General features: G+C 47.7%; 1 protein-coding gene across 1 annotated transcript in view; it reads right to left on the minus strand.

The window, feature by feature from the left end:
* The window catches only part of LOC137312351 (uncharacterized), a 107293-nt gene that overhangs the window by 71878 nt on the left and 21047 nt on the right, over positions 1-14368 (minus strand). The window contains exon 2 of the mRNA XM_067978923.1: positions 12300-12422. Coding sequence (XP_067835024.1) covers positions 12300-12422 — 123 coding nt within the window. The remainder of the gene's footprint in view (positions 1-12299; positions 12423-14368) is intronic.

The following is a 14368-nucleotide window of genomic DNA, read 5'->3' on the forward strand; positions in this document are numbered from 1 at the left end:
ATTTCTAATCCTGACAGTATTACTGGTCTAGATCTGGTATTTCTGATCCTGACAGTATTATTGTTCTAGATCTGGTATTTCTAATCCTGACAGTATTACTGGTCTGGATCTGGTATTTCTAATCCTGACAGTATTACTGGTCTAGATCTGGTATTTATAATCCTGACAGTGTTACTGGTCCAGATCTGGTATTTCTAATCCTGACAGTATTACTGGTCTAGATCTGGTATTTATAATCCTGACAGTATTACTGGTCTGGATCTGGTATTTCTAATCCTGACAGTATTACTGGTCTAGATCTGGTATTTCTAATCCTGACAGTATTACTGGTCTAGATCTGGTATTTCTAATCCTGACAGTATTACTGGTCTAGATCTGGTATTTCTAATCCTGACAGTGTTACTGGTCCAGATCTGGTATTTATAATCCTGACAGTGTTACTGGTCCAGATCTGGTATTTTTAATCCTGACAGTATTACTGGTCTAGATCTGGTATTTCTAATCCTGACAGTGTTACTGGTCTAGATCTGGTATTTCTAATCCTGACAGTATTACTGGTCTAGATCTGGTATTTCTAATCCTGACAGTATTACTGGTCTAGATTTGGTATTTCTAATCCTGACAGTGTTACTGGTCTAGATCTGGTATTTCTAATCCTGACAGTATTACTGGTCCAGATCTGGTATTTCTAATCCTGACAGTATTACTGGTCTCGATCTGGTATTTCTAATCCTGACAGTATTACTGGTCTTGATCTGGTATTTCTAATCCTGACAGTGTTACTGGTCTAGATCTGGTATTTCTAATCCTGACAGTGTTACTGGTCTAGATCTGGTATTTCTAATCCTGACAGTATTACTGGTCTAGATCTGGTATTTCTAATCCTGACAGTGTTACTGGTCTAGATCTGGTATTTCTAATCCTGACAGTGTTACTGGTCTAGATCTGGTATTTCTAATCCTGACAGTGTTACTGGTCCAGATCTGGTATTTCTAATCCTGACAGTATTACTGGTCTAGATCTGGTATTTATAATCCTGACAGTATTACTGGTCTAGATCTGGTATTTATAATCCTGACAGTGTTACTGGTCCAGATCTGGTATTTCTAATCCTGACAGTATTACTGGTCTAGATCTGGTATTTCTAATCCTGACAGTGTTACTGGTCTAGATCTGGTATTTCTAATCCTGACAGTATTACTGGTCTAGATCTGGTATTTCTAATCCTGACAGTATTACTGGTCTAGATTTGGTATTTCTAATCCTGACAGTATTACTGGTCTAGATCTGGTATTTCTAATCCTGACAGTATTACTGGTCTAGATCTGGTATTTCTGATCCTGACAGTATTATTGTTCTAGATCTGGTATTTCTAATCCTGACAGTATTACTGGTCTGGATCTGGTATTTCTAATCCTGACAGTATTACTGGTCTAGATCTGGTATTTATAATCCTGACAGTGTTACTGGTCCAGATCTGGTATTTCTAATCCTGACAGTATTACTGGTCTAGATCTGGTATTTATAATCCTGACAGTATTACTGGTCTGGATCTGGTATTTCTAATCCTGACAGTATTACTGGTCTAGATCTGGTATTTCTAATCCTGACAGTATTACTGGTCTAGATCTGGTATTTCTAATCCTGACAGTATTACTGGTCTAGATCTGGTATTTCTAATCCTGACAGTGTTACTGGTCCAGATCTGGTATTTATAATCCTGACAGTGTTACTGGTCCAGATCTGGTATTTTTAATCCTGACAGTATTACTGGTCCAGATCTGGTATTTATAATCCTGACAGTGTTACTGGTCTAGATCTGGTATTTCTAATCCTGACAGTATTACTGGTCTCGATTTGGTATTTCTAATCCTGACAGTGTTACTGGTCTAGATCTGGTATTTCTAATCCTGACAGTATTACTGGTCCAGATCTGGTATTTCTAATCCTGACAGTATTACTGGTCTCGATCTGGTATTTCTAATCCTGACAGTATTACTGGTCTAGATCTGGTATTTCTAATCCTGACAGTGTTACTGGTCTAGATCTGGTATTTCTAATCCTGACAGTGTTACTGGTCCAGATCTGGTATTTCTAATCCTGACAGTATTACTGGTCTAGATCTGGTATTTCTAATCCTGACAGTGTTACTGGTCCAGAACTGGTATTTCTAATCCTGACAGTGTTACTGGTCTAGATCTGGTATTTCTAATCCTGACAGTGTTACTGGTCCAGATCTGGTATTTCTAATCCTGACAGTATTACTGATCTAGATCTGGTATTTCTAATCCTGACAGTTTTGCTGGTCCAGATCTGGTATTTCTAATCCTGACAGTTTTACTGGTCTAGATCTAGTATTTATAATCCTGACAGTGTCACTGGTCTAGATCTGGTATTTCTAATCCTGACATTATTACTGGTCCAGATCTGGTATTTCTAATCCTGACTGTGTTACTGGTCTAGATCTGGTATCAATTCTGTGAACAGGGAGATATCTGTGCACTGACTGGTGTCTCTCAGTCCCTCTCTCTCAGGGTGATATCTGTACACTGACTGGTGTCTCTCAGTCCCTCTCTCTCATGGTGATATCTGTACACTGACTGGTGTCTCTCAGTCCCTCTCTCTCAGGGTGATATCTGTACACTGACTGCTGTCTCTCAGTCCCTCTCTCTCAGGGTGATATCTGTGCACTGACTGCTGTCTCTCAGTCCCTCTCCCTCAGGGAGATATCTGTACACTGACTGGTGTCTCTCAGTCCCTCTCTCTCAGGGTGATATCTGTACACTGACTGGTGTCTCTCAGTCCCTCTCTCTCAGGATGATATCTGTGCACTGACTGGTGTCTCTCAGTCCCTCTCCCTCAGGGAGATATCTGTACACTGACTGGTGTCTTTCAGTCCCTCTCTCTCAGGGTGATATCTGTACACTGACTGGTGTCTCTCAGTCCCCTCTCTCTCAGGGTGATATCTGTGCACTGACTGCTGTCTCTCCGTCCCTCTCTCTCAGGGTGATATCTGTACACTGACTGGTGTCTCTCAGTCCCTTCTTTGCATGGTGTTACTAATGCGGCCAACACAATGGCTGTCTGTGGAGAGGCCACCGTGTATGGCCACCAAATCCTGTATCTTACAGAATGTATTCGGAGATATGCTCTGTGTTTTTAAATTGTAATATTTGGAATCGTATTGTTTACGATCCGTGTTGTATTGTTTTGAAATGTGTGGCCTTGGAATTGTGGTGTCTTTAAATTTGATGAAATAAAGTATATTTTGAAATATTAAAATAAATTCCGACATCTGATGGTGTTCCTGACGGTGTTTCACTCCTACACTAGATGCCATTATTGGGACATGTAGTCCTGCCAATGGAAACAGTCTATTGACGGTGACCTTGCCTGTTCATTTGATCATTTTGAACACCTCGATCACATATCCTGGGTTCCAATTCGAGTCTGACATCGATCCCATCTCAGGTTCAGGGTCTCCACTCCCGTTAAGCAGTCTGGGAATCTTAATATTAAGGCAGTTGATTCCCGCTGCCCTGGATCGACTCGTCCCACAGTGAGACCCGGGGATGGAACAGTGATCTCCCCCTTGTGATCCCCACCCCACACTCATGTCTTTTCCACCTGGGCCTCTCAGCCTGGGCTCAGTGGGGATCACTCTCACCTCTGAGTCACAAGGTCGTGGGTTCAAGGCCCACTCCAGAGACTTGAGGCCCTAATCTCGGCTGACACTTCGGTGCAGTGCTGAGGGAGTGCTGCACTGCCGGAGGTGCCGTCTTTCGGATGGGACGTTAAACCGAGGCCCTGTCTGCCCCTCTCCGGTGGATAGAAAAGATCCCACGGCCACTATTGGAAGAAGAGCAGGGGAGTTCTCCCAGGTGTCCTGGGCCAATATTTATCCCTGAACCAATATCATTAAAATAGATTATCTGACCATTTTATCTCATTGCTGTTTGTGGGATCTTGCTGTGCATAACATGGCGGCCGCGTTTCCGACATTACAACAGTGATTACACTTCAAAAAATAATTAATTGTCTGTAAATCACTTGGGTCCTGAGGTTGTGAAAGGCACTGTATGAATGGAAGTTACTGCCAGTTACAGGAAGAGGAGGGGAACTTGAGATCGATTTGTAAACTCACGGGGAAAGGGCGGGGGAATGGGACCAACTGGATTGGTCTTACAAAGAGCCAGCATGGGCTGGATGGGCAGAATGGCCTCCTTCTGTGCTGTAATCATTCGATGATTCGATGAGGGGAAACAGAGAGACCGTGAGGGGAATCGGAGAGACCGTGAGGGGAATCGGAGAGACCGTGAGGGGAATCAGAGAGACCGTGAGGGGAATCCAAGGGACCATGAGGGGAGTTAGATAGACCGTGAGGGGAATCAGAGAGACCGTGAGGGGAAACGGAGAGACCGTGAGGGGAGTCAGAGGGAACGTGAGGGGAATCAGAGAGACCGTGAGGAGAATCAGAGAGACCGTGAGGGGAATCAGAGAGACCGCGAGGGGAATCAGAGAGACCGCGAGGGGGAATCAGAGAGACCGCGAGGGGAATCAGAGAGACCGTGAGGGGAATCAGAGAGACCGCGAGGGGAATCAGAGAGACCGCGAGGGGGAATCAGAGAGACCGCGAGGGGAATCAGAGAGACCGTGAGGGGAATCGGAGAGACCGCGAGGGGAATCAGAGGGAACGTGAGGGGAATCAGAGAGACCGCGAGGGGAATCGGAGAGACCGCGAGGGGAATCAGAGAGACCGCGAGGGGAATCGGAGAGACCGTGAGGGGAATCGGAGGGAACGTGAGGGGAATCGGAGAGACCGCGAGGGGAATCGGAGAGACCGCGAGGGGAATCGGAGAGACCGCGAGGGGAATCGGAGAGACCGTGAGGGGAAACAGCTTTGTTCTTATTTTTATTTTCACACCAGGCAGCATCTTAATGAATGTTTGCTGCACCGTCTCGATTGCCTCAACACAGTGTGGATCCCCACACTGCACACAGTGCTCCGACTGTGGTCTTACTGTCGGTTTATAAAGATTCACCATTTACCCCTCGACCTTGAGATTCCAGCTCGGGACGGACAAACCAAGGAGGAGGGGCAAACTCCCAGCCCCGCCTGAGGGCTCAGAGAGAGGGAGAGCTGAATTTAAAAAGGCTCCATATTCAGAGAGGGTGTGTTCAGATCCCCAGGGGGTAACAGGGGGTTTGGGCCCTGAGGCCTGCACCCAAAAGCATGCAGGAGGAACCAGCTTTATGTGTCTTACCTGATCAAGGGAGAGGAGACATGGGAGCCCACATGGTGCACAGACAGACGGGGACATGTTATGTCATTCCATGGGTGCGGTTCCCTGGTCTAGACGGCCGAGGGACAGGTGGAGACGGCCCCGATGGGAGAACCCGGAATAAATCTGGAAATAAAAAGTTGGGATCAGGAAAAGTGACCGTGGAGCTGTCGGATCATCGTGAAGACCCAACTGCTTCAGGAACTACCTGTGGGGAACCTGCCGTCCTTCCCCAGTCCGGCCTATACGTGACTCCAGTCCCACACCAACCTGGTTGACCCTTAGCTGCCCTCTGAAGTGGACGAGCAAGATATTCATTTGTATGAAACCACATCCAGCGGTTCAAGATGAAGGCCCACCCCCACCTTCTCAGGGCAACTCGAGACGGGCAATAAATGCCGGCCTTGCCCAGCGGTGCCCCGCACCCCGAGAATTAATCAAAGAAACAGAGACTCCTAGACGGCCGGTGGGTAATTTGCTGATCGGGAGTTGTCTCTCCCAGAGACCGGACAATAAGTGTTTCATTTGTCTGGGTTTTGGGAAAGACGCCTCTCCCCACATTGTGTTCGAAAACCCTTTGATCTCTGTCAGTCTGCGAGAGGGGGTTCTTTTAACACAGAGCTTTGAGGAGCGGGACGCAGACACCAAGAGAGGCAGTCAGGCTTTTGGAAACAGAAGGCTGCCCAGTCAGGCGGGCAGCCGAGTGCTGCTCGAAGGTTCAGTGAAGACGGGGAACTGCAGAGAGAGAGGTTCTGCAGAGGAGTTATTCTGTTTGGATCAAGATTCCCCTCCCAGGTGGTGGGAGGACAGTGGATTCTCGAGACCCTTTCATCACTCGAATGTGAGCTGGACTGATTGAATGAAGTGACTCTGATTGTCCCTGTTGTTCTGAACATCTCACCCGGCTTTGGAATAAAGCAGCAAACAAATCGAACCAAAGTTCACCTCCTCTCACAGTAACTCCCGGTAACTTTCCTTCATACAGAGCCTTTCACAAACCTCAGGACCTCCCAAAGAGCTTTACAGACAATTCAGGATTTTCTGAAGTGCAGTCACTGTTGTAATGTAGGAAAGGCGGGAGCCAATTTGCGCACAGCAAGATCCCACAAACAGCAATGAGATAAAATGACCAGATAATTTGTTATTTAATGATGTTGGTTGAGGGATAAATATTGGCCCTGGACACCGGGGAGAACTTCCCAGCTCTTCTTCGAAATGGTCCCATGGGATCTTTTACACCCTCCTGAGAGGGCAGGCGGGGCCTCGGTTTAACGTCTCACCCGAAGGACGGCACCTCCGACAGTGCAGCTCTCCCTCAGTGAGTGTCAGCTGGGATTATGGGCTCAAGTCTCTGGAATGGGGTTTGAACCCACGACCTTTCTGACTCAGAGGCGAGAGTGATCCCCACTGAGCCCAGGCTCAGGAGATCCAGGCGCAGAAGACATGAGTGTGGGGTGGGGATCACAAGGGGGAGATCACTGTTCCATCCCCGGGTCTCACTGTGGGACGAGTCGATCCAGGGCAGCGGGAATCAACTGCCTTAATATTAAGATTCCCAGACTGCTTAACGGGAGTGGAGACCCTGAACCTGAGATGGGATCGATGTCAGACTCGAATTGGAACCCAGGATATGTGATCGAGGTGTTCAAAATGATCAAATGAACAGGCAAGGTCACCGTCAATAGACTGTTTCCATTGGCAGGACGACATGTCCCAATAATGGCATCTAGTGTAGGAGTGAAACACCGTCAGGAACACCATCAGATGTCGGAATAACACACCCGCACTAAACACCATCGAAAGTATTAGTACTACACCTGCAGCAGTAACAGCACCAGGTGTACGTGTATCACACCCACACTAGTAACACCATGTGAAGTATTAGTACTATACCTGCAGCAGTAACAGCACCAGGTGTCCGTGTATCACACCCACACTAGTAACACCATGTGAAGTATTAGTACTATACCTGCAGCAGTAACAGCACCAGGTGTCCGTGTATCACACCCACACTGGTAACACCATGTGAAGTATTAGTACTATACCTGCAGCAGTAACAGCACCAGGTGTCCGTGTATCACACCCACACTAGTAACACCATGTGAAGTATTAGTACTATACCTGCAGCAGTAACAGCACCAGGTGTCCGTGTATCACACCCACACCAGCAACACCATGTGAAGTATTAGTACTATACCTGCAGCAGTAACAGCACCAGGTGTCCGTGTATCACACCCACACTAGTAACACCATGTGAAGTATTAGTACTATACCTGCAGCAGTAACAGCACCAGGTGTCCGTGTATCACACCCACACTAGTAACACTGTATAAAGGAGGGGAGTTGATCTCATTCCCTGTGACGGGCTCTGATCCGAGATCCCCTCACTTGACCTGGGCCACATTCAGCGAAATGTTATTCTAATCGAAATGGATGAAGAGAAACGATGGCCGTACTCACTGAGCCTGAGATTTGATTCCCTGCTGCTGCTGCTCCCCGATACCGGGCACCTCTCGGCCTGCACCATTGCCTCAACATGTGGAGCCAATGACTTGGGCCTGAGGCCTGTCTTGGGTAAAAACCCCAGGGCCACTTGTCACCACACAACTCTGGGCCCAAACCACTGACCTGCTTCTCATCTTTTTCTCAGCTCTTTCTTTCTTTCTCAGCCTTCCTGTTTCTGCTCCTTTTTATTTAATGAGGGGGTGGGGTGGGACGGGGGAGGGGGTGAAGAGGGGCCTCTCCCCCTCAAACCCCCTCTGCTTTTCCCCTCCTCCCTTTTTCTGATGGATTGAGGTGATTTTAAAGGGTGTTTAACTGCGGGGCGGAGGAGCCCGAGTGAGTGAAGGTGAGTGAAGGACGTGCTTCGCGAGCTCGGCCTTCAAACCCCAACAGGAAAAGCACGAGGGGCCCGGGGAGGGAGGGAGAGGGAGAGAGAGGGGGAGAGAGAGAGAGGGAGAGGGAGAGAGGGAGCAGGAGAGAGAGAGAGAGGGAGAGAGAGAGAGGAAGAGGGAGAGAGGGAGAGGGAGAGAGGGAGAGAGAGAGAGAGAGGGAGAGGGAGAGAGAGGGAGTGAGAGAGAGAGGGAGAGAGGAAGAGGGAGAGACAGGGAGAGGGAGAGGAGGGGGGAGGTTTGTCCCGAACTCAACAGCGGGCGGGGCTCTTTGGTGGGGAGTGGGAAACACCTCAGAGCCCCGGGAAAGAGCGGCTTCAGAAAGTTCCAATGATTCAAATTCATGTGTGAAGGTTTCGGGAGTGCGGCCAGAATAATGTCCAGTATTAGTCCAATCCCAGCAGCAGTCTGTCTGTCTATCTATTTATCTCTCTATCTCGATATCTATCTCACACTCTTCTGTCTATCTCCATCTCTTTCTCTCGATGTAACACCATCAGATGTCTGAATAACACACCCACACTAGTAACACCATCTATAGTATTGGTCCTATATCTCCAGCAGTCTATCTATCCCCCACTCTGTCTATCTCCATCTCTCTCTCTATATATATTGATATATATATTTATAAAATCTCTCTCTCCGGATACTTGAATCATTTTGTGGAACGTTCCCCATTCCAGTCTCACAGTTTCTCCTCCAGTCTCTGTTCCTGATTTCCAGAGCTGTACAGGGGGCTCAGAACCAGGAGGGGCTCCGTTAGATTTTACTGACCGGCCCCCGAACACAGCTCAGTGGGTTTGCTCACAGAACCGGTCTGCTGCTCCGTTGGAGATAAACAGCAGAAGAGCCTGTTTGGACCGAGGCCTTATCAGCAACACGCAGCGACACACACCCAGAACTAAACTCACCCCGTCAGCAATGATTGATGGAAACCGCACTCAGTGTTTGCTGACTGGGCCGGGTCCACATCCAGCAAATTGTTTCTGAGCTGAAAGTGTTCCCCAGCCTTGGATGCCCCTCCCCTGTGTTTCCCATCCTGTTGCCTCCTTCACTGTTTACCCCACACCTCAGTCAGGCCGTGTTGGGAAGTCTTGCCCAGAACAACCCAAGGCTGCCCCGAGCTCGACTGACCAGCGAGTGATTCATTTTGGTCGGAAGAGTGAGGAGAGGCAACATTAACTAAATGGTCCAATTTTAAAGGGGGTGCAGGAACAGAGAGACCTGGGGGGGGGTGTGTACACAAATCTTTGAAGGTGGCAGGACAAGTTGAGAAGGCTGTTAAAAAGACAGACGGGATCCTGGGCTTTATAACTCAAGGCATAGAGAACAAAAGCAAGGGAGTTATGCTGAACCTTTATAAAACACTGGTTAGGGCCCCAGCTGGAGTATTGTGACCAATTCTGGGCACCGCACTTTAGGAAGGATGTCAAGGCCTTGGAGAGGGTGCAGAGGAGATTTACTAGAATGGTTCCAGGGATGAGGGGCTTCAGTGATGTGGAGAGACTGGAGAAACTGGGGTTGTTCTCCTGAGAGCAGAGAAGGTTAAGGGGAGATTTGATCGAGGTGTTCAAAATCATGAAGGGTTTTAATAGAGTAAATAAGGTAACCAGAGGACACAGATTTACGGTAATCGGTAAAAGAACCAGAGGGGGAGATGAGGAAACATTTTTTTACGCAGCGAGTTGTGATGATCTGGAATTCACGGCCTGAAAGGGCGGTGGAAGCAGATTCAATAATAACTTTCAAAAGGGAATTGGATAAATACTTGAAGGGGGAAAATTTGCAGGGCTACGGGGGAAAGAGCAGGGGGAGTGGGACTGATTGGATCGCTCGTCCAAAGAGCCAGCACAGGCACGATGGTCCGAATGGCCTCTCCCAGTGCTGTATCATTCTCTGATTCTATGATGTGGTTTAAGGAGTGTGTGTGGAACAGTTCAATGACCGTCCGTTCCCAAGTGTGTTTCCCAAGGGTTCCATTCTGATCTCTCCAGTCGTAGCCAGAGAATCACCTGCAATGGCGTCTCTTCCCACCCCCACACCGTTACCTCTGGAGTCCCCCAAGGATCTACCCTTGGCCCCCTCCCATTTCTCATCTACATGCTGCCCCTCGGTGATATCATCCGAAGACATGACATCAGGTTCCACATGTACACTGACGATACCCAGCTCCACCTCACCACCACCTCTCGACTCCTTCTATACTCTGGATCGAACCTGTGCTGTACCTGCCCTGGGAGTGTTTGATGGGACAGTGTAGAGGGAGCTTTACTCTGGAGCAAACCCGTGCCGTACCTGCCCTGGGAGTGTTTGATGGGACAGTGTAGAGGGAGCTTTACGCTGTATCTCACCCGTGCTGTACCTGCCCTGGGAGTGTTTGATGGGACAGTGTAGAGGGAGCTTTACGCTGTATCTCACCCGTGCCGTACCTGCCCTGGGAGTGTTTGATGGGACAGTGTAGAGGGAGCTTTACTCTGTATCTAACCCGTGCTGCATCTGACCTGGGAATGTTTAATGGGGCATTGTAGATGGAGCTTTACTCTATATCTAACACGTACTGTACCTGCCCTGGGAGTGTTTTACGGGACAATGTAGAGGGAGCTTTACTCTGTATCTAACCCGTGCTGCACCTGTCCTGGGATTGTTTGATGGGACAGTGTAGAGGGAGATGTGCTCTGTTTCTAACCCGTGCTGTACCTGCCCTGGGAATGTTTGATGGGTCAGTGCAGAGGGAGCTTTACTTTATATCTAACCCGTGCTGCAACTGCCCTGGGAGTGTATGATGGGTCAGTGTACAGGGAACTTTCCTCTGTATTTAACCCATGCTGTCACTGCCCTGGGAGTGTTTGATGGGACAGTGTTGGGGGAGCTTTACTCTGTATCTCACCCTGTACCTGCCCTGGGAGTGTTTGATGGGACAGTGTAGAGGGAGCTTTACTCCGTATCTAACTCGTGCTGTACCTGCCCTGGGAGTGTTTGATGGGACAGTGTAGAGGGAGCTTTACTCTGTATCTAACCCGTGCTGTTGCTTCCCTGGGACAATTTGATGTTTGTAAACAATTTTACAACACCAAGTTACAGTCCAACAATTTTATTTTAAAATCCACAAGCTTTCGGAGGCTTCCTCCCTCCTCAGGTGAATGTGGGACTGAAATCACATTCACCTGAGGAAGGAGGAAGCCTCCGAAAGCTTGTGGATTTTAAAATAAAATTGTAGGACTGTAACTTGGTGTTGTAAAATTGTTTACAATTTTCAACCCCAGTCCATCACCGGCATCTCCACATCACAATTTGACGGGACAGAGTCGCGGGAGCTTCTCTGTATCTGACCCGTGCTGCACCTGCCCTGGGAGTGTTTGATGGGACAGTGTCGAGGGAGCTTTACTCTGTATCTAACTCGTGCTGTACCTGCCCTGAGAGTGTTTGACGGGACAGTGTAGAGGGAGCTTTACTCTGTATCTAACTCGTGCTGTACCTGCCCTGGGAGTGTTTGATGGGACAGTGTCGAGGGAGCTTTACTCTGTATCTCACCCGTGCTGCACCTGCCCTGGGAGTGTTTGATGGGACAGTGTAGAGGGAGATTTGCTCTGTATCTAACCCGTGCTGTTCCTGCCCTGGGAGTGTTTGATGGGACAGTGTAGAGGGAGCTTTACTCTGTATCTAACCCGTGCTGTTCCTGCCCTGGGAGTGTTTGATGGGACAGTGCAGAGGGAGCTTTACTCTGTATCTAATTCGTGCTGCACCTGCCCTGGGAGTGTTTGATGGGACAGTGTAGAGGGAGCTTTACTCTGTATCTCACCCGTGCTGTACCTGCCCTGGGAGTGTTTGATGGGACAGTGTAGAGGGAGCTTTACTCTGTATCTAACCCGTGCTGGACCTGCCCTGGGAGTGTTTGATGGGACAGTGTAGAGGGAGCTTTACTCTGTATCTAACCCGTGCTGTACCTGCCCTGGGAGTGTTTGATGGGACAGTGTTGAGGGAGTGGATGAAATGTGTAATATTTGCTTGATGTGTAACAGACAACTGGCAGGTTTAGGTGTTGGAATTAACCCTGAATGAAAGCTTGAGAAGCTTCTCACTCTCCAGCCCTTGGTTTACTCGAAGCACAGTGACTATTTGTTATTACCAGTTGACAGATGTTCGAAACTCAACGATAACATCAAGTCTGGTTGCTTCTCCTTCCACTTCCTCTCAGATTTCACAGCCAGGCTTATTCTGAGCAGGGGGACCTCCCACAGGGACCTTGTTGCTAAAAAGAATAAGCAGGCGGCTTTAGATATGGAAATACAGTTGTGATTTTGTCCATTGCACCAATAAACAGGTTTATATTTACTGAAAGGAGCCAGACTCTCAGAACAAAAACTTTATTGAAATTTTAAAATATACTTTATTTTATAGAATTTAAAGATACTCAGTTCAATGCAAATATCACAATTCCAAACCAGTACAATTCAAACTAATACAATACAGATCGTACACAATACGATCCCAATGTTACAATTCAAACACAGTCCATTTCTTATGATTCATGGTGTACGATACAGGGTGGGGTGGCCTCACACGGTGGCCTCTCCCCTTACAGCCGTTGCGTAGGCCGCACCTCGCCTCAGTGCGTCCCGCAGCACGTACTCCTGGACCTTGGAGTGTGCCAGTCGGCAACACTCGGTCGTGGACAGCTCCTTCAGCTGGAAGGCCAGCAGGTTTCGGACGGGCCAAAGGGCCTCCTTCACCGAGTTAATGGTCTTCCAGCCGCAGGTGCGGATAAGAAATTGGGTTATTGTGCAGCAAATTTTACTCTTCACAGTGTGAGGGTGTTGGTCAGTTTATCAAAATAACGGACCGGAGAATTCAACATAAACACAGTTACAGTGTGGGAATACACAGAGTGAGGGAACTGTACATAAACACAGTTACAGTGTGGGAATACACAGAGTGAGGGAACTGTACATAAACACAGTTACAGTGTGGGAATACACAGAGTGAGGGAACTGTACATTAACACAGTTACAGTGTGGGAATACACAGAGTGAGGGAATTGTACATAAACACAGTTACAGTGTGGGAATACACAGAGTGAGGGAACTGTACATAAACACAGTTACAGTGTGGGAATACACAGAGTGAGGGAACTGTACATAAACACAGTTACAGTGTGGGAATACACAGAGTGAGGGAATTGTACATAAACACAGTTACAGTGTGGGAATAAACAGAGTGAGGGAATTGTACATAAACACAGTTACAGTGTGGGAATACACAGAGTGAGGGAATTGTACATAAACACAGTTACAGTGTGGGAATAAACAGAGTGAGGGAACTGTACATAAACACAGTTACAGTGTGGGAATACACAGAGTGAGGGAATTGTACATAAACACAGTTACAGTGTGGGAATAAACAGAGTGAGGGAATTGTACATAAACACAGTTACAGTGTGGGAATACACAGAGTGAGGGAATTGTACATAAACACAGTTACAGTGTGGGAATAAACAGAGTGAGGGAACTGTACATAAACACAGTTACAGTGTGGGAATACACAGAGTGAGGGAATTGTACATAAACACAGTTACAGTGTGGGAATAAACAGAGTGAGGGAACTGTACATAAACACAGTTACAGTGTGGGAATACACAGAGTGAGGGAACTGTACATAAACACAGTTACAGTGTGGGAATACACAGAGTGAGGGAACTGTACATAAACACAGTTACAGTGTGGGAATACACAGAGTGAGGGAACTGTTCATAAACACAGTTACAGTGTGGGAATACACAGAGTGAGGGAACTGTACATAAACACAGTTACAGTGTGGGAATACACAGAGTGAGGGAACTGTTCATAAACACAGTTACAGTGTGGGAATACACAGAGTGAGGGAACTGTACATAAACACAGTTACAGTGTGGGAATACACAGAGTGAGGGAACTGTACATAAACACAGTTGCAGTGTGGGAATACACAGAGTGAGGGAACTGTTCATAAACACAGTTACAGTGTGGGACTGTACACAGAGTGAGGGAATTTAATACAAAGTCATTTCCTGTCCCTTTCCTATCTTGTATCCCTCTCCAAGGTCTCCTCTCAGACACTTCACATCCACTCTCAGAAGCCCAAGTCTCTCCAGTCTTTCCTCATTACTCAGACCCGCCCCTGATACTGGGGAGCTGCCTCGAGACTCTTCTCTGTGCTGCC

This window comes from Heptranchias perlo, unplaced genomic scaffold, assembly GCF_035084215.1.
Source record: "Heptranchias perlo isolate sHepPer1 unplaced genomic scaffold, sHepPer1.hap1 HAP1_SCAFFOLD_424, whole genome shotgun sequence".
Taxonomy (NCBI): domain Eukaryota; kingdom Metazoa; phylum Chordata; class Chondrichthyes; order Hexanchiformes; family Hexanchidae; genus Heptranchias; species Heptranchias perlo.